Source organism: Lemur catta, chromosome 25, assembly GCF_020740605.2.
Source record: "Lemur catta isolate mLemCat1 chromosome 25, mLemCat1.pri, whole genome shotgun sequence".
Taxonomy (NCBI): domain Eukaryota; kingdom Metazoa; phylum Chordata; class Mammalia; order Primates; family Lemuridae; genus Lemur; species Lemur catta.
This window is the reverse complement of record NC_059152.1, coordinates 10704429-10725727: the sequence shown is the minus strand read 5'-3', so window position 1 is coordinate 10725727 and position 21299 is coordinate 10704429. Positions and strand designations below refer to the sequence as shown.

Genomic DNA, 21299 nt, shown 5'->3' with positions numbered 1-21299 from the left:
TAATATTAAAAATGAACATGTACACAATGCTTTAGGGTTGAAAAATCACTATCATAGACAATATTTCATTTGATGTTCATATGTCTATAATGCAGGTATACTTTATTGTTTCTATTTTTTCTGAGATGAGGTCTCACTCTGATGCCTGAGCTAGAGTGCAGTGGCATCATCATAGCTCACTGCAACCTCAGACTCCTGGGCTCAAGTGATCCTCCTGCCTCAGCCTCCCAAAGTGCTAGGATTATAGGTGTGAGCCACCACACCCAGTTTCCCTTTAAAAAAAAAAAAAAAAAAACTAACTTGAGAAAAAGAACAATAAAGCCAGCAATAAATCCAAGGTATTCATCACATCTTAGTATTATTTTATTCTTTGCTGCATGCTAACTCTGGAAATTGACAAGCACATATTGATCCTTAAAATCAAAAAATAAAGAAAACTTGAAAGTATTAATCAAAACTACCTTCTAACATGGACAGCAACATGACCACCATGTCCTTTTGGAGATCCATTAATTCTTTTAATAGCTCAATTTGACTGGAATCCTGAAAATATTAGCATATTGCATTTGAGATAATATGAGAAAACTATGCAGTAAGAACATCACATTTATTGTCACAAAAAGGCCACTGCTCTGCCACTAGTAAGCTCTTTAAAGCATTACGGAACTACAGAAAGGCCAAACGTAAGTATGTAGCTTATTGAAAACAGATATCCTTCAGAATTAAAGAGCATTTACTATTTATTTCGACTCATATTCATTACAGTATTTGCAAGGACAAGGAACATATCTAACAAGAATACAGAAGAACTAATACAATGGTAGATTCTTTAATGCCAGGCGAGACTCAGGTGCTTCTGTACATTTGACAAGTTTCTTTTACTTGAAAAGATTTCATTTTTTTTCTTTCTTTCTAACTTCTTATATAAAGTTACTATATATTATGTAAAAATCAACTTATTCTAGGAAAAAATAGGAATGTAAGTAACATATGAGATAAACTTACCTTCTATAAATCTAACTAAAACTGCACAAAAATATTACCTATACCAATATTGCACAATGTATCTTATTGATCAATTTCATTTAGCTTTCTAACATTTCTTTGGCTAAAATTTTATGGGTTTTTTGTTTTTGCTTTTGATGTTTTACCTGAAAAAAAAAAAAAAACAATTCTTTTACATAGATACGTTGTGTGTAAACATCACTATGCTTAGATCCAGTGCCTGGAAATACGGGTCCTATTTATATCTACACAACAACCTTACATTTCATGAAATATTCTCTTTTTATTTAAACTACCCTTTTTTACAAACCAATTGTACAAGGTATCATTTTATTCATATGAAGCTAAATTTCCACACTGCTGAAAGGATGAGATCTTTGCTTTCCAAATAGCTGTTACCATGTAACCGTCTATAAACCATAAACAATTGCTAGGTAGCACCCGATGTTAAAAAAATATCATGGAAATACATAAGAATGAGAACTTTTACGAGTATATAAATTTGGTTCATGTTGGTTTCTTTTCCTTACTAAAATGTCATTAGTGATTAGATGAACAAATAAGGAAATTTCCCTATTCGGCTGAGGTCACCAACAATAACTAGATATGGACAAACATTCTGTCCTTGACCAAACTCTAGCCAGGCTCCTCTGAGCCCTCTTCTCAACTAGGCCTCAATCTTGCTCTATAAAGACTTGAACAAACACGAATGCAGTTTCCAAAGCGCAAGGTTACATCCCTACGATGACCTTAGCCCCCTTTAAAGTACTTGACCGGGAAAACTCAAGGCTGCCAAAAAATTTGCTGTTCCAGATAACACCTGAGAATAAGACCTCTGTCTCCCAGTCTCTAGAGGAAGACAGAACCCTAACTTTGACTATTGCCAGCTAGCAGACATAGCTGGCCTAATCGCATTTATACCAATGAAAACTTTGTAATTTTTCACTTCCCTGACTCTACTAAGGTCCTTCTCACCTGCTAGTCTCTAACCCTTCGTTCTCCCTTTGAAATGCCCAGTCGTCTCTGCACAAAGTTGAGTTCAGTTCACGCTGGACTCTTTTTCCCTGCTGCAATAGTTATTAATGATTAATATCTGTCCCCTTACCACTTTAACTAGCATCCAGCTTTGTTTATCTTTGACAATATCCTCCTGCTTGTAGGCCAGGGCACAGGCTTGAGTAGCCTCACTTTAGGGAAGGGGGAACTGACCCACACTCATGGGACAAGGAATGCCAACGTGGCGATTGGAACGGCAGTATTCTGTCTTTAAATCTAGCATTCTTTCTTCTACCCGACTGCTTGGCAAATACTCAGGCCCTGATGGATATGTCAGATCTCAGAACACACCACCAAAATTCACTGCACCAAAGGGACATGGTTCCTTGAGATTTTTATTAAGAACTTTTCTATTCATGTATCTTTTGGTTTCAAATGAGATAGATACAGTAGTGAGAAAACAACAAGCTGACATTTTCAACAGGCACTCTCAGGCTAACATTAAAACATGGTAGAAAATCTGCTTAGCCTTTATTTGCTTATCCTTATAGTTACTATTTCCTGACTTTCATGAAGCTAAATTTCCTGGTAGTGGGTCAATGTCACCCTACTGAGAACAGCTTCTTGTTTATGACCCTCTAAAAAAAATTGTCTCCTTTTAACAAGAGATTTGTAACAGGTCAAAAATCCTATTTCAATTATCTTTTAGAGGGGAAAGAAAATTCCAGTGACCAATTTCTGGGAAGTGCATCTACGAGGATTGTGAAATGCACAATGTTTGGGACTCTAATGTTTTATTTTTCCATTACATTTAATTTCTTAATATCCTTTGTTCTCAAATCTGAATAATAACTCCCATCTATTTTCAGCTTACATAAAATATTTTTATTTAAAAAAACGTTTTTTAATATAGAGTAAAACAGGTAATGATACAGTGATCTAAAAAAGATAATGTTCAAACATAAGAAATCACATTTCATTTGCCAATAGTTACAGTCTCCAGTTTGTCAAGTAGGAATAGCAGAAGGTAGTTCATTTACCTGCGACAGCTTCATCTGCATGTGGGCAAATACGTGAAGAAAACCCACCACTGCATCCCATAACCTGCTGTGTGCCAAACTTTGCTGGTTACCAGTGCAAGGACCCTGGAGCGTAAACAAACAGTAATCATTCTTGATCATTTATTTGTCAAAATAAACTTTACACTAACAGGGCCAAAATTGACTTTGTGTTTACATAGCTTCTTGCCAATAGGTTATCTAAAAAAGATAGGAACCCAAAGTGAAAGAAAGAGATGCAATGATGATAATGGTATCCTTAAGAGATAAGCACGTTCTTCTTTGAAATGTTTAATAAATCCCCAGAAAACATTTCTCAGAGATTTTTATGTGCTGTGAATCATTTCATTTTTGCCTGGCTTTGATCTCTTCTATTTAAAGGAAAAGAGTAAGGTGCAGGTGTTTTGGTTGTTAAGTCAAATCAACTAATAGTCACCATCCTATATTGGAAAGAATATTGAGAAGAGGTGAGATGAGAGGTGATTTACCTTTTATTCCTAAATAGTAACCTGGATAAAGCATTCATATAAAGAAAAAAAAAATCCTTTTCAATGTTTTCTTAGTTATGCATCTGTTTTTGCAAATGGTACAAACCACTGAGATTTTTTAAATCTCAGGGAGGGTGACAGTGCGGGAGGCCGTTAGATGAACACCGGAATGCCATTTCAAAGAAAAGAAACTTGCTTTTTCTTCAAATCAGAAATCATTTTCTTCATGTGCTATCTAAGGTTTTAATCGAAAGTTAAAGTATTCTAAAGGGTTAAGATCTTCTGCAACCCCCAGGTGACCAAGAGCTGTTCTGGCAGCCCTTATGGGATACAGTTGCAAGCCCAAGGCCGAAGTACGCATTTTTCCTTCTAAACCTGAAACACACACACAAAGTAGTTTCCAGAACTTGCTCGACCTCAGGTCTTCAGCTACTGAGAACTGTAAACTAATCTGAAGGGCACATCTGCCTCGCCTATTGCCTTGACTCCCTACTTCCCATGATGTATGTGCAGGACGGTGTTACTTTCAGATGGACCTTGTGCCAAGGACAGATAAAGCTTTCTCTTTTCCCACCAATTAGCTCCTGGTCTTACTCTAGGAATCTGGACCATACAATGTTCTCTTATTCCAATAATTTTTCTTCTTCCCCTTACTGAAACTGGCATTTCAATCTTATAGATCATCATCTTTATTGGAACAGTTTTGGATCTCCCCCTTATATTATTCTCTATAGTTAGCAAAAACTTGAATCAAAAAGCAATATGCTATGCTGTAATCTAAAAGGCACTCTAAAATAAGCATGAAGTTAATGATGAGCTTTTTATGCACAGTATCAATATTTATCAGTAAATCTGACACTAAGACAAGCTTCTTGAAAATATATTTCACTAAATGCAATGTGGTAACTTGGACTGGATCCTGGAATAAAAAAGAGACCTTAATGGTAAAACTGGTAAAATCAGAATAAAGCCTGTAATTTTGTTAATAGGATGTGGCAATGTTAATTTCTTTTTTTTTTCTTTTCTTTATTTTATTAAATAAACTTAAAATTTCTTTCTATTTTTCAGTAGAGATGGGGTCTCGCTCTTGCTCAGACTGGTTTAGAACTCCTGAGCTCAAACGATCCACCTGCCTTGGCCTCCCAGAGTGCTGGGATTACAGGCTGTTAATTTCTTATTTTTGACAAATGTACCACGGTTATATAAAATGTCTATATTAGGGAAAGCTGAGTGAAATCACATATACAAATTCTTGGTACTATCTTTGAAACTTTCTGACTATCTAAAAGTGTTCCAAAATGAAATACATATTTATTAAATATATATTTCGAAAATGATTGTTATATAAAAATTCACATCAACAAGAGAAACTAAAATGAACAGAGCACAAGAAGTCATACGGTTTTCCCTGATACCTTTTGAAGATTAATTTAGAAATCTGCGTTCTATAACAACATTTAATAAAGAGTTTTGCACAAACTAAGAGCTCAAAGGATGCTTCTAGCTTTAGATAAGTTCAGGAATCTAACTTATTTTAGGAACCAAGAAATACCCACTCTTGCCTAAAAAGGCATTTAAGTTTCATTTGGAATACAGAAACCATTTTATTGACCGTTTCTACAAAATTCACTGGCTTGCTAATGTCATCAGTCAATCTTATTTTTTAATCAGGACAGCACACATGAATGTTGTCATGCTGAATGTCACTCTGGCATGGATGAGCATACTAATGCAATCACGGGAGCCTGGGGAGACAAGGAAATGGAACTACGAATGGACCAAAACTGACTTAAGTTTTCACTGTTATTTGATTTTAAAGGAAAGTTACTCGATTCAGCAAGTTTGACTTTTTCAACTTGAAATGCTGAGATGAAAATCCTCTTCCGCACCCAGGGATCAAATGATATAAAAGCAAGCTCCTGCCAAGGCACCGACTGCAGAGGAGAGAGACAGTCTGGAAGAGATGCTCCTACTTCCGCAGCACTGGACGGCTGGTTGGCTTCTCTTGGCCGCGAGTCATTCATTCACGCCTGAAACTACGCTAGGCTCTGGGGATGTGATCCGCTGTTGTTTTATTCGTTTAGCCTTTCTTCTGCCCACAAGATTATGTTTGGTCTAACAGAGCCAATGGTAAGTTTCTTCCTCCTGTTTTATCCTTACATAGTGACTGTTCAGGGTGACATTGGCCATTGAGACAGAAGACAGAAAGGAAAGAGGACTGACTGGCCTGTTAGGAAACAGTAAAGTTTTTCTGGTTGAAAATAAACCAGATTTTTATAAAATCTTTAAAAAAATAAGAGGTCAAGACTAGAAGTTTAGGCTAAAGAGAATATAAAATAAATCAATATTTTTAAAAAAGGAATATTCTCCATGGTATTTGGAATTTTATCTATAATACACACACACATACACACACACACCAATAATGAAGTTTTTAAACACTATTCTCTTTCGCATTAAGTTTCTATGAAACTTCTTCCTCACTTTTACTGAAATACTGTAAAGAGTGGTTTAATGTTCTACCCTCTCTCCTGCTCTTGCTCTCTCCCTGTCTTCCTGAATATTTATCAAGTGCTTAATATATTAATGCATGCCAGGCCCTGGACATACAATAGAGCCAACATCATGGTTCACGCCTCTGAGGAGTTAATGATATCTCAGCCTGCCACATGGCAAAGCAGTTTCATTCCATATACATTTAAATCTCAACCTAATATTTTAATTGTGGTCACTGATGAAAAAACAATGAAATGAGTCAACAGGAGATACAAAAAATACTTTAGGTATGCTGCATTTTTCTATGGAATTCAATGCTAACCAGTGGACTCTTTTTTAGTTTTCATTCTTCAAACAGCAGAAAAGTTGAAACGTTTACCTGAATATACTCTGTGAGAGTGTTAAAGACTTGTTTTGCTACTTGGATAGCTTTCGAGAAATTCCGTTGTCCTTGTTCATCAATAACATCTTTCCCAGAGTAATACCAATAGAAGTCACTAATTGATTCCTGGAAAATAGACATAATATTAAGTTACATTCTAAAGTTATCACTGACTATCCAGTCTTGTACTCTATGCTAGAAAAATATTTTATTTTTTATTTATTAATTTTTTAGACAGGGTCTTGCTCTGTTGCCCAGGCTAGAGTGCAGTCGTGTCATCATAGCTCACTGTGGCCTCATTCACCTAGGCTCCCAAGCAGGTGGAACTACAGGCGCACGCCACCATACCCGGATAATTTTTTTTTATTATTTTTTGTAGAGATGGGGTCTTGCTATGTTGCTCAGTCTGGTCTTGAACTCTTGGCCTCAAGCAATCTTCCCACCCCAGCCTCCCAAAGTGCTGAGATTACATGTGTGAGCCACTGTGCCCAGCCTTAGCAAAGTATTTTAAATAACAGATATGGTAGCAAATAAAAATAACTGTGAAGTAAACACCATTCTTTGATGATTTTCCTAAATTTACAATATGGCAACCCCCTCCCTAGATACAAATAATAACTGAAGAGAAGACAAGAAGCAGAAGACTTAGCTTTAAAAATTATTTTCTGTCTCTGATGACTATAAACTCCATAAACATAAGGATTCATTAAGATAAGAGCATATTTATCCCCTGAGCAAATTTAGATATCTACCATGTGAGCAAAGAAATTAGAACAATTATGGAATAATAATATTTTTTGGGTTACAGACATCTGGCCTCCTTTTCATTTCACCAGTGAGGCCTCCACGGTGCCCTGAGGAAACTGGGTGGACTGCTTACACATACTAACAAGATGCTGTCAGTAATAACTTACATTTTAAAGGAATTTTAATTGGGTAAATGAAGAATACAATTTAACTCAGTAATTCATGTCTTAAACTTTGGATTTGAGACATGATTTTAAAAATCACAGATATGTTTTTGGCAATACTTCATGATGCTATTCACCTCAAAATGGACTTTTCTCTCCCCATTAAGCTTTACGTAAAAATAATAATAATAATAATAAAGTTGTGCTTTTACATAGTCAAAGATTAAGGAAAAAGCTGAAAGTCTGAATTTACAGTTTTTAAAATATCAAGCCTGGCTTCTTTTATAAATAAAATGAGGGCAATACGAGTTGTATAGGGCTCTCATTATTTAAGAGGCCTACACTTTCTCTCTTTTTTTTTTTTTTTTTTTCATTTTTGAGACAGAGTCTCACTCTGTTGCCCGGGCTAGAGTGCAGTGGCATCAGCCTAGCTCACAGCAACCTCAAACTCCGGGGCTCAAGCAATCCTCCTGCCTCAGCCTCCCGAGTAGCTGGGACTACAGGCATGTGCCACCATGCCCGGCTAATTTTTTCTATACATTCTAGTTGTCCAGTTCATTTCATTCTATTTTTTAGTAGAGATGGGGTCTCGCTCTTGCTCAGGCTAGTTTTGAACTCCTGACCCTCAAGCTATCCTCCCGCCTCGGCTTCCTAGAGTGCTAGGATTACAGGTGTGAGCCACCACGCCCAGCCAGGCCTACACTTTCAATTCAGTTTGATTAACGTTTCAAATATTAATGTTAAGCTGAATGTTAAAATTAATGCAAATATTTGGACAGCTAAAACGATCAAATCCTAAGCTATGAAATTTAAGTTTACGGTAGTAGTTGGAAAGCTTTCTTTCCTACTCCAAAGAATGTTTCAAACATTCTTTGCCAATTTGTCAACTATAGAAGAAGGAGCAGAATATAAAAGTGCTTTATAAAATAAATTTAAAATACCATCAAGCTAAAAAATAAAGGGAAAAAAATCTCCACTTATAGAAGACAGTCATGAGGAAAGCAGAAGTCAGGATCAGAGGCAGAGAGAACAGTGGCAGTTCTGCCCTAAGAATTCCTGAAAGATTGTGATCAAAGATAAAAATATCTCAAAAAAATTCTGTCTAGTCATAAACCAAAACACATTAAAACACGTTGGTTTAACAACTCTGCCATATTATTTCAACTAACTAGCCCTTTTAATTTATTTCCAATATGGAAGGCAACGTACCTGGACTCTCAGTAGGTAGTCTACAGTGGAGATGATGATGTTGACAGTTGTATTATTGCCAGTCTGAGTTCTCAGATAATTTTGAAAATCTACATAACACCAAAAAAATGTTATTAAAGCTCACTCAAAAGTATACAATGAGTTATTCTGATAGCTCCCAAACAAACGTTGTTGTCTACAGAAAAATCACTGTGGCTAAGGGGAGTGTTTTAGCTGGTAGTTTTAACATGAAATAATTCATATTTTCCATAAAAAGTAAGTGATTACCCACAAAACATATCTAGATGCTCCACAGATATCAATATTCTAATTAATTTTTGTCTAAGATGCTGTTAACACCTGTTTCTTTATTCCTAGATCTAGAGCTCTGGGCATGTGGATGACTAAAAATGGTCACCACATGGAGGATATAGTAATGTGATTATTTATTCAGTAATTGTTTGTTCCTCAATACTGTGCAAGGTGCTGGAGAAACAATGAAAAAATTAACACAGTCTGGTTGAGAGCTAGCTATAAAAACAACTACTGGAAATACATTATGTTACGTAATACAATGAAGTATGTACCCTCCCAAGGTAAAGAGAAGTAATAGAAAACAAATGAAGCTCTCTATGACTCTATAGATATCTACCGAACCTACAAATTTTGTATGTATCATCACCTGTCTTCTCTGACATAAGAAGAACTGCTAAGATTCAAGTTAAACGGCTAGCCAAGGACTCCGAAAGCAACAAAGCAATACATAAACTGGCCCAGCGCCCAATTCAGAGAGATGCTCTCCAACTCTTTGTTGACTCCAGAGATGAAGCATACTTAGAACTAATTGGCCCCCGTTGTTACCAGCTTGAAGACATTTACTCCTTGGTACCATCAGACGGTCTGGGCACTCACGAACCTGAGTTGTGCCCCTCACAGAGGAGCTGCAGGAACCGGAAGAGGTCACAGGTGAACTCGTCGTCCTGCAGAACCTTCTCTCCTGCGGGAAGTGCAGAGGGATCAGAGGTTACCAACCACCCCAGCGGGCCCCTCCCCTTCTACCCCCACCTCCGTCCAGCTTGCGTGTTGATCTAGCATGGTTCTGAACCCAAACAGTCACAAATCATAGCCACTTTTCTATCTGAAGCTCCTAAGATCATGCGCTTGGCAGATAGATGTACTTTTTCTTTGTAAGCAAAGAACAGCTGAATTTTAAAACTCAAGATTTCTCTCTGTTAAAAGGAGCAGCATGGGTTTGGCAACATTTCACAAACAACCTAAAGGCTTGGACTTTTTTTTTTTTTTTCCCTTGTTTTTGGGAAGGTATGTATAGACATGATCTCTGCATCTCTTCAACTGTTAAAGTTAAATTTGCTTTGTACCTGGAGTACGACCAAATGATTCCATGCAAAGCATTCAATGTCTCCATAAAACAGGGCCGGGAGTTTCTCTTATTAAAAAAGAATTAAAGGATTTCTGTGAAAACTGTCAATCACTAGAAAATATTTATTCACTTTTTAAAATTAGCTCTCTCATCCACTTGTCTACTGATTATAAAAAAGAAAAAAAGAAAGACGTCTGGCATCTGAAACAGAGACTTGACTGGTTGAAGCTTTACTTCCAGAGGAGGATGAACTGGCAAACATATTTAATTCTAAATATCAAACCAAAAAAGACTTTGGTGGCTAAACCTAAGAAAGAAAAGTGACAAGAAGGACATCCCTAGTCATGGAAACTAGTCTGTATCACCCAACACTAAAAAATAATTGTGGGGCAAGGATGAAGACCAAAAAGGGCTCAGATAGTTTACCTGTATTTCAGTTTAAATGTATCTCGATCACAAGTGACTTTGAAAGCAAAAACACAAGGAAGGAAACAAACACAAAACAGCACCACCACACAAATGAAAGTTGATTTTAAAAACATAAAGTGTCAGTGAAAAAAAAATTATTTAATATTATGATCATCTGCTCTGGAATTTAAACTTGTTTAAAAAGCAAAATGACAAAAAAATATAGCCAGTTGAATGAATGTACTTATGCATTTAAAAAAATATAATAACTTTTCACAGACTGGAAATACTTTGGGCTAAGAAAGAAAACTATGCAATGATCATGTGTTTACTGTAACTGAAATTATGAATGATCATAATGACAGAGAGCCGATGGACTTACCAGTCCGCAGTCTGTGACTTTCAAAGTGAGAGGCTTCACATAATGGTAAGGTTAGGAAGCAAAACCATTTTGAAAACTAATATAAACATCAAAAAAAGTACACAGAATCACTGTACTCGTTTCCCTTTTAGCCCGCAAGATGCGAAATTTGGTGACAAAGCTAAAAATCACCAAGTACACAAATTAGACCTGGCAAGTTTAAGTGTTCAAAGCACATTGTTTTGAATCTCCATTCATGGCTGATAAGTCCATTCCTCAGCGTTTAAGCTCATGAAAGGACAGGAAAGAAAGGGAGAACATTTTAGGCTAATAAATACACTAAACCCTCTTCATTGAGGAGACTTAGTGTCATGTTCATGAGCCATTTTAATCAGCAGTCTTTAAAAAGGAATATAAATCAAAATATTATCAGTTCATCATGTAGACTTCTTGATTCTTTCCCTGCAAGCCTGTCTACAATGTTTTTTTCCAAAAAAATCAAATCAATAAACCAGGTATATATTTTCAATGTTCATATATTCAGTGTGAAATAAGTAACCCTTGCTAGAAAGTATTCAAGGAAGTTAACACTGATGTGAGTATCATAGAGTCTACCTGTGTACCTAAAAATGCTCTGCACAATGCATAATGATTTATAACATAAGGTTTTGTTTATTGTTGGCATGCACAGTATTTTCTTGCCTGTATATCAAAACACACACAAGTAACTCCACTTACATAATAAGGACACACTGCATATAGTAGAACAATGGGAAGAGAAGGGAGGTGAAGGGGGAGAGGGAGGGTACAGGGCAAGCCTTCATTTACCATCACGTGATACCAGGAATAAACGGGGTTGCTACTGCTTAATGAACATGTTCCTGTCTGATTAAAATGCTGCCATTGCCCATGCTGCAAATAAGTGGCACAGTAACAGAGACGGATGATGGCTTTATGTCTGCAGAAGGTACAGGATCAACAGTCTATTTTGGGATGTATGCAAAAGAAATTCCATTGTAAGATGGAAACTAAGATTAACAACAACAAAATGGAGTAGCATGTAGTTGAAAGTGCTCTTACGTTCTTAAGATATTACTTGTAATTGCTGCAGCGGGGTTCAATGTAAATACAGTGAAGGGCATTCCTTTGGTTTCATGTTTATAAGAGGATTGAGATTTCTAATACTGTAATAAAGTGGGAGCTATTTCAATATCACTGCTGCTGCTGAGTTCATTCTCTGCACCTTAGTTTTCTCATCCATCTATCTATCTATCTATCTATCTATATATATATATTTTTTTTTTTTTTTGAGACAGAGTCTCACTCTGTTGCCTGGGCTAGAGTGCCATGGCGTCAGCCTAGCTCACAGCAACCTCAAACTCCTGGGCTCAAGCAATCCTCCTGCCTCAGCCTCCCAAGTAGCTGGGACTACAGGCATGTGCCAACATGCCTGGCTAATTTTTTCTACATATTTTTAGCTGTCTAGATTATTTCTTTCTATTTTTAGTAGAGAAGGGGTCTCGCTCTTGCTCAGGCTGGTCTCAAACTCTTGACCTTGAGTGATCCTCCTGCCTCGGCCTCCCAGAGTGCCAGGATTACAGGCGTGAGCCACTACACTCGGCCCTTTCTCATCTATAAAGTGAGGCTAATGTGTACCCTCCTGTCTGTATCACTGGCTCTTCATAATCTGTGATCGTTTTTCCAAATTGTGAAAAGGTTAATATATTAGGTGCAGGGGCAATAAGACCATATAAAGATGGGACCAACATAACTAGCTGATGAATACAGTTATTTAAATATATTTATAAATTGCGTTTTTATTTTCTGAAAGCCATCTTGATTTTAATGGACCAAAATGTTCTCAAAATGACAAATTTCCACTTGGGAATAATCTAGATAGACCTTATATAATCAAGCTAAGAGTGAAATAGTAAATCCTATTTTAGAGATCTAATAAAGTTGGCACACTTTTAAAGGCCACTCTTCTACTCACAATTGGTTGACAGAGAAGTACAGAAGTGTCTCCTTAAAATCAATGAAACAACTCTGTAGGAGTGTGTCTTGTGGTTACTTAGAATGCCCACGGACACAGCTTGAAGTTCTCAGCCTATTCTTCAGGCAAAGCTTAGTTTAATGGTTAGTGATTGTTAATAAGTTATTAATAACTTATATGAATTAGTAATCAATTACCAATGGTTATTAATATATCATTAATAATAAAAATTCAATGAAGTTAGTACAAAGTCTACCTAGTATGCATATAAAAATAATTGACTTAGAATAAATAGATTCCAAGACATTCTCATTATTGTAAGATCTTGTCAGGTCAATATCTATAATAATGCAAAGATAAAAGGGTGAGTCATGAAACATAAGACTGGCCACGTCAAAAAATTCCCTATAAGTCTATTGTTAATTGTTGCTCAAAAGCACCTCACTACCATGAAGGAAATTGTTCTTATTACTGATCTTGAGAGGACTTAAATATCTATTTTGTATAATGCCAAAACTAAAGAATTAATGCTAAAGATATTTTTAAGTAGTGAAGAGTCAGGTATTTTATTTCATGTGGGTCATTTTAATATCACTGCTTAGATGGTTTAAATATGCTGCTTCAATTATATACCACAATTCAACTAACAACAAAAAAATTTTAAAAAATGCATCTACAGTTAACATTTAATGAGTGACTTCAATGTGCTACATTGTGTTAGATGGATTACCCTATATTTCATTTCTGATTTATTATAATCTTGTCAATTAGCTAAATGTAATCCCATTTTGTAGTTCCATAAACAACTGAGAAACTATAATAAGTCAACCACTGTCACACAGCTGTTAACTGGTAAAGGGTATTATTCCAGGGACCTTCAGTAAACACACACTAAGTGTCTCTGCTATGCCAGTCCTCTCGTGAGGTGAACACAGTCTCTAACCTGGAGAAGTTCATAATCTAATGGAAGAGACAGGCCAGTAAACAGATAATTTCAGTATCATATGGTCTCTCTGAATCCAGTATGCCAGAGTTTCTACACTTTGTAAAGTTAGCACCAGTAACTAATAAATCTTCGACTAACAATCATTATAGATACTATGTGTTATTGCAATTGTGAACTTGTTTTCATCAATTTTAGAATCAAAAGAAAACAATTTCTAGATATGTGACTTTCGTCATTTCACTGTTCTGAGCCTAAGTTTCATCATTTTGATATGGTGGCTTAACAATCTTCCGACCCCCTTATTTCATAGGGCTGATGGGAAAACCAAAGTGGTTCAGATAGTTAAAAGTGCTTTGAAATCTGCGGAGCACAAAAGGATTATGAAGGTCAAGTTCCAGTGCTGTCAAGCCATAGGTCAAATAACCTAAACTTCTAAAACACAGAATTTCAGTACGTTGTGGGTATGACATTTACTTAGTCTATAGATTTCACTCTGTGCATTTATTCAAATCGAGATGACCACCTGACAGCAGCGTGCACTATGCACTCCTATTTCAGATCCCACGACAACAAAAATGACCACTATGTGAAACAAATTAGGTTTATCCCAAGGATAACAGAATTAAAGTATATTTTGTTACTTAAACAAATTAAAGTAGCTGGAGAGGAAAAAAAATCCTTTTGCTTTCAAATCTTTCAAAAAGATTGTTTCTCTTGCAGCCAGAGCTTAAACCTCTTGACTGTCATGATCCTCATTGAAATTCTTACTGTCCTTCATTCATTCCGTTCATCAACATGCTAACTTGCTAACTGACGTCCCTGCCTTCAGACTGTGACACTCACCTTATGCAATGCTGCCTCTGAGTCATTTTTCAAAAGCACAATCCAATTATCATACTCCCCTGATAAACAGAGGGAGTCTTTTGAAAATTATGAAAAGTCTACTCTGAAGAATTCTCTACGATCTGTCATTAGACAAACCTCAGAGCTGCCCCACTTCCGTGAAGGCAATAATGCTGGTCACTGTCTTTGGGGACTCAATCTCTATTTAGCACAGTAGCACTGCCGAGAAATGAGAAATCTGTGCACTTTAATGTTAGGATAGTCTACCAGAGCACTGTTTGAACAACGCATGTTAGGAACGTAATTCCAGGTGGTTAATTTAACACTATACATATTATCACTGTGCTCTGCCATGTTTTGTACTTTAAACTTTGCACATGCTGTTCCCTTCCGCTGGAATGTCTTTGCCTTCCTTAACTATGAGAGAGACTCCTACTTCAGGCTATACGTTACTTCTCTTCTGATGCTTCCCCTGCCCACACACACACACCTTGGCAGTTAAGTATTTCCACTACACATACTACATACACATACAGCATTGTTCTGACGTTATGTGTTTACAAGTCTGTCTATACAATACTGGGCTCCTACGTCACCTCCAAGGCCTAGGACACCATCTAGCACATAACAGCCACTCCAATTTAAATGAGTGCTTTGAAGTTTAAAAACTGTGCAAGGATGTTAAGAAAACTTCTTTGGTGCCATAAACCAACATCACTGGCATTTCCCCGGGAATGGTGGATTAACGTGGGCAGAACACTAGACTATACTTGCGGGGAGATAGCCAGTAAATAATTAAGCGATAAAAATAACAACAAAAAGTAAGGGTAGCCCATATTCAAAGATCAATTTAATCCTTTTACTTCATTAATTAAAAATTAATCTTTGTTGCTTCAACGTCTCATAAATTTGATGAGGTCACTATAAATATAACAGTAAGAACCTCAGTGCAAGACATGATCAGATACAGATGAATATTTGGGGAAGGTTCATTGGTAGTTAACGTTTGACATAAGATTTTTAAAAATCGAAGAATTTCTAAGGAATCACATCAACTTCAAAGTTTCATCTCACTTTCGAGAAGTCCAGGAACCATCGCACGATGCTCAAAAATAAAACGCTGTGTCTTCTGCTCTAGTCCAAGAAGACTTTTGAAAGAAGGAAAATGGCACTTTCAAGCTCAAAATGATTTGATAATGAGGTTAATGGTTCTGATAAAAAATAAATTAAAAATCCGAGGATGGAATGAAGTTTTAAATACTCATACAGGTTTTTGGTTTTGAACTTCATTATCTGATTAAAAGAAAACATACATGAATATACAATATGCAGAGAGGACTACATTGAGCACATCATGAATCTACCAAACACATGTGCTGAAGGACCTTTTTCAATTTCTTTTTTTTTTTTTTTACCAAGTGGTAGGTCCAGGCTTTTATAGAAAGGGGGAAAATTTAGGAAGGAGGGACACGGACCCCAGGGCAAAACTTACATGACAGTAACAGCAGTAGAAAAAGACATGTAAATGATTAAACCTTAAACACATAGCTCCTAATGGTATCTCAATACCAGATTAGGAACAGCATTTGTAACCACAAAAAGTTCAAAAGCAACTTTTAAACTTGAACCATAAATGCAAACACTGGCAACAGACTACACCAGCAAAGAACCAAGAACAATAAGTAACAGGGCAAGAAATATACCTAAGGCCATGCTGGACGTGGCTTAAGCCCCTGCAGAGTATGTGGAGATGGGCGGGAAGCGACCTGGCTCATGGAATCTATAAATTATACAGTGGGAGGCAAAAACGCCTGCATTTTAGTCTCGGCCCTACCACTTAGCTGTGTGACCTTGGACAAGCTAAGTAACCTTCTTTCCCTCAGTCCCCTTAGCTATAAAAATCAAGGTAATAGCTACACCTCATTGGAAGGTTGTGGGTATCAAAACAGCTCATGTGTTTCAGTTTATACATTTTCTATGACTATATAATCTATGGTCACATTATCATCATCAGAGATTTAGCCTGATAAAGACAGTGGGTGAGGATGGAGATTTAAATATAGCAGATTATTTTCTCAGTGCTAAGCCTATGCTATCTGAGACACAAGTTTTGAAGCAATAACATCACTAAGAGATTCTGGGTTTTCAGATTTTTCTATGCCTTCCAAGATGGATGACTGATTTTTCTTTTCCTGTGGGGATATGGGCTTTTCTTAACTTTCATAGAATCTTAAACAAAAGAATGGTCTCATAAGAGAATTTTTTTTTAATATGCCAAAAGAGAGTACGTATAGGAGTTCTTAAAACAATTTGGAAAATTTAGTATTAATAGAGCTAATAAGTTTCCCTTGTATATTCTCCTAATGGGTCTCTTGATTAAGACAATAGCATATATCCAGAAAGCCCAATTTAATCTCAGAAGTCTTGTTGACGTACTAGGTACTATTTAAAACCTCATCACTTCTTTATTACCATTGCATAGAATGTCCTTCAGAGTGGAAAGTGCAACAATTTTTTTTTAAGAGATGGGGTCTTGCTATGTTGTCCAGGCTGATGTTAAACTCCTGGCATCAAGTATTCCTCTTACCTTAACCTCTCAAGGAAGTGGGACTACAGTTGTGCACCACCACACTGGGCTAAAAATGTCTTTTAGAAACTACTTTGAAACACTAATGCCATCTTTGTTATTATATTGGTTTGAAGAGTAAATAGCTGCTATTGTTTCTACTGCTCTTTGAATTTAGTCTCAAGAATAAAAATTAGTTTTTATGTTAAATGATTTTTGATCTGTGATATTTTCAAAGGAATAGAGGAAAACTCTGTAGACCTCCCAATAGTGGGAAGGCACTCGGCAGAGCACACTGGCCAAGAAGAGACCGAGCTCTTCACTTTTCACCTGGGATCTGTCACCGATTTCCCATGCACCACTCAGTGCAGCCATAAAGCCACGGTATGTTCAAGACAGAAACACCACAGGGAGACTAGAGCAGACATTCTACGATTCATTCATTTACACAACAATTGCAAACACTGGGCCCACCAGAATTTTTTTTAAATGAACAAAACACAACGAAACAAATCAAAAAAATGGAATTGAAATGTTTTTTGCCCCTTCATAATCTAATATATCAATAACTGTACACCCTCATAGAAAGAAGAAAAAAAGAAAGCTAGATATATACATTTAAAAAAATAACAGGATGCATAATGATGGCAATTAAATGATCTACTTGTAAAAACAGTCGATAAAAGAAAAAAATGCACAAAAAGTGGTCACTATCAAGTTGGTACACAAAGCTAACAACAAATAAAAGAGCAAATAAAGAAAAGACAGTTCATTTTTCATAATTACCACGCTCATGAGTGATGACTGAGGAAAGGAGGATAGTACATTTATAGTAGTCGAAAGAAAAGGAAATGGGGAAAAAGAAAGAAGTTGAGATTTTGTTTTTGTTCTGCTACTTGTAAGGAAATAACATACAAGACGTGTTCATCAGTTTGGGTGCTTGTTTTGTGTGCGTGTTGAAAAAGAATGCACCAATGAAACCAACCTCATTTTGGGAGAGTTGTAAATAATTCTCACATCAGAATGGTCATGCTCACCAAGTTATTTCTGATTTGAGACTCAAAAATGTTATTCCAGTCTGTATCTGGCTGACAAAGGACAGGAGGCTGAGTAAAATAAACCCGTGTGGCCGCTAGTCCCGTGTGGGACCTGATATTACCAGTGACAAGGAATGATCAACGGAATTGTGTTCAGGGCCCTTGGAACATGAAGTAATAACTACAAGGAAAAGCTGAAATTGATTTCTAATTCTAAGACAGGCAAGTAGACTTTGGACAGAGAATTCCTTCACTTTTAGGCATTTTACAGTTGGAAAATGCTCAGGACCTCCAAGAGATGCTCAAGGCAGGCAGGTGATACGCCATGAGATTTCTAGTGGCTCCAGGTTCTCCAGATGGGGCCAAAAAACCTAAGTAAGTGTACAGTGGCCCTTCTCAACTTCAGACCAGAGCCCCAGAAATTTCTGAACCCCAGGCTAGAAAACCTAAGTAAGTTTAAAGTGGTGTAAGTGATTTTTTCTGGAAGGTAGCTAACTCAATTAAGTAACTATGTGAGTTATATTTGATGATCGGACCCATACATTCAAACATCAAGCAGAAAATAAAATAACACAAGAGCCACATAGTGTTAGCAGCATGAGAAAGTGTATAAATGATAAAATTTCAGATACAACAAGAAATAGGCAGTTCTTTTTCCTATTTGCAAGAACAAAAAAAAATACAGAGATAGTTAATATTTCAGAAAGACAAGCAAAGACTACAAATGGTAGATGGGAGAAAATTTATTTTTTATAATAAGATTAGTCCAATAAAAGAATCAATGTTCCAAAACTAATAATTGACAAGATGACAAGTCCAAATCAAACAAAACAAATGAAAATAGATAAACATAAAAGGCCTCAGTGAAACTAAAATAGGTGAAGAATCAAACATAAGAGAATAAAAATAAATCAAAACAAAAAATACTGAAGATAATTTTTTTCTTAATAAATATTCCTAAAATGAATGGGTAGCAATGGTTGTTTCTCCTTTAAATGTATTACATGCTAAACTTTCTAGTTTATACCAGCACCTATTTAGAGAGAGGGAAAAACTCTAAGCGTGTGTGAATCATGACTTTTGTGCACATATAAATAATCAGGATTATTTAAACACAAAAATTACCCCTTAATTTCTTTCATCAAACAATCTGGACTTGCAAAGACATATAGGTATGTGAGAGACAAAGGAGATAAGGGGAGTAGAAGTAGATTAAAGGATTACTATCCTAAGGAGATAGAAGTTCCTGAGTGCCTGAGTTTGCTTAAGTGCCCAAAGCAAGTCAAACATTCTCTAATCTGGTTTATCTATGTGTTTTATGATTTCACGGATAGTTTTCTAACAAAGGAACTCTATCCCTTATTAGACCTTTATCCCTTACTAAAAACCCAACTGTGGGAAAGCCTACCCACAAGGGAGCTGGGACAAGAAGGGGTTATAATGACTGACGTGGAAGGTTGGTTTCTGGGTGTGACCCGTGTGAGTGTCCCATTGGGAACTTTCAGATTGGTCACATAAGCATTTCATCAATTTTAAAATAACTCTGTATCTCTCTGCTTGAAAGGTTAATTGATAACTGACTCACTTCAGGGAAGAAGGGAGAACAAGCGATCTTTTTAATGTAAGTGATTAATACCTGATCCTTCCTCTGTCACCATTCCAAGTCCTTCAGCTTTGTTTTGTCGCTCAAATGCATTTAGGTCAAGGACACTGCAATAACAAGGAGTGAAACATTTAGAGAACTAACAGAACATTGTCTTTGTTGAAGAGAGCAAACGTCTAAACACCGTGCATCTTAAAATGTGAACCAAATATTAGCACATCCTGAAAGCATATCTCAATCCAACGGTTACCAATCACAGTTCTCTAGTAGTAGACTAGCCTGTCCCCGGGGCCTACACTGACATGATCCACGTGAAAGTCAACCATAAGGCATTCAGAGGTTTCAACTTGAGACAGTGCATTACCAAGTTAGCAGACATGCAGAAATATAATAAAATCATGTTTCTGCACTGGGAATAGCTCATTACAGTAAGTGTGTGTCAGCTTCCTTAGTCAAATGCTATCTGAACAATTTTAAATACTGTAAAAACTAGAAAATAATTATCAGAAATTAGTTGGTTAAGAATCACGCAGTCAGAAAAAAATGAGAAATGGCCTCAAGCTCCCAAATAAAATGAAATAGAACTTCCTTTTTTCTCTTTGTAAAGAGCAAACACAATTCATTTTCAAGTATGCAGAATACACATCCATTCTCCTTTAAGGTCCCTATTTAAACATGGGGAAGACTATTTAAAGACATTATTAATAAAGTAATTAAAACACTAGTAACACCCTAAAAACAAGACAGAAAACAAGACATTGCATATCATCTCAGTTGTAAGCATCTTTAATCATTAAAAGTCCTACGTATAATTATTGTCAACAATGGAAAGCGAAGACTTTCAAAAACACAACCACTGCGTAGAACCCAAAGAAGGAAGTGTGTCCTTACCTACACGACTGCATCAGGCCAGCCAGGCTCTGAAAGAAGCCCACGTCCTTTTTCTCCTTGAGGTAGTCGAGCATTTTCTACAGGAAATACAGAAACCACATGGGCACTGAACACAAATCTTGTTTCTTGTTAAACAAATAAAGAAAAAACCCCAAGCAGGCTTTCCATTTATAGAATAAAGATGAAAATATTCCGTGCATACAAACATGACTAATGTCATCTTTACCATGAAATAGTGACAATCTTGTCAAAGCAAGATAGTTGCACATTTCTATGTGCAGCAGTAGAAAAAAAAAAAACATGACTTGGAACAGGGAAACTGCTTTACAGGACACCACAAACACCATAAATATCAAGGGGAAATAGTGCTTTTAATTTTCTTCTGATGAGCCTTTAAGTATTTGTAGATTCATGTACTTTTATGCAGGTTAAATAGGCAGAAGATCTGGGTATGCCAGGCATTGATTTCCATACAAAAGTGTTATAATCAGCACTATAAACAGCATTATAATCTGAGAGTTGAGACTGCCATATATATGCTAATGCTATAGCCAGAAATTCAGTTTCCACTACCATAGTCTCTAAATCTAAAGAATAGTAGAAATCATTTGACAATTCAATTTTCCTCTTCTGTTCTCAATGTCCACAATCTGTAGTCACAATTTTGGCCAAACATAAATGTAAAAAATGCTAAAGCAATGCATGCCTCTGTCTTGTTAGCTTACTGCTAAGCAGTGCAATGAGAT

General features: G+C 36.4%; 1 protein-coding gene across 5 annotated transcripts in view; it reads right to left on the bottom strand.

Annotated features, from left to right (window-relative positions):
- RYR2 (ryanodine receptor 2) overlaps positions 1 to 21299 on the bottom strand; it is a 596087-nt gene that overhangs the window by 39384 nt on the left and 535404 nt on the right. For 3 of the 5 annotated variants that reach the window (XM_045537276.1, XM_045537277.1, XM_045537278.1), the window contains 7 exons: positions 20554 to 20630; positions 19696 to 19769; positions 9441 to 9521; positions 8546 to 8634; positions 6423 to 6551; positions 3042 to 3146; positions 462 to 543 (listed from right to left, as the gene is read on the bottom strand). In XM_045537276.1, coding sequence (XP_045393232.1) covers positions 462 to 543; positions 3042 to 3146; positions 6423 to 6551; positions 8546 to 8634; positions 9441 to 9521; positions 19696 to 19769; positions 20554 to 20630 — 637 coding nt within the window. Of the gene's footprint in view, positions 1 to 461; positions 544 to 1070; positions 1152 to 1912; positions 2073 to 3041; positions 3147 to 6422; positions 6552 to 8545; positions 8635 to 9440; positions 9522 to 19695; positions 19770 to 20553; positions 20631 to 21299 lie in introns of those variants that run through there. The other 2 variants (XM_045537281.1, XM_045537279.1) reach the window with 2 other exon arrangements.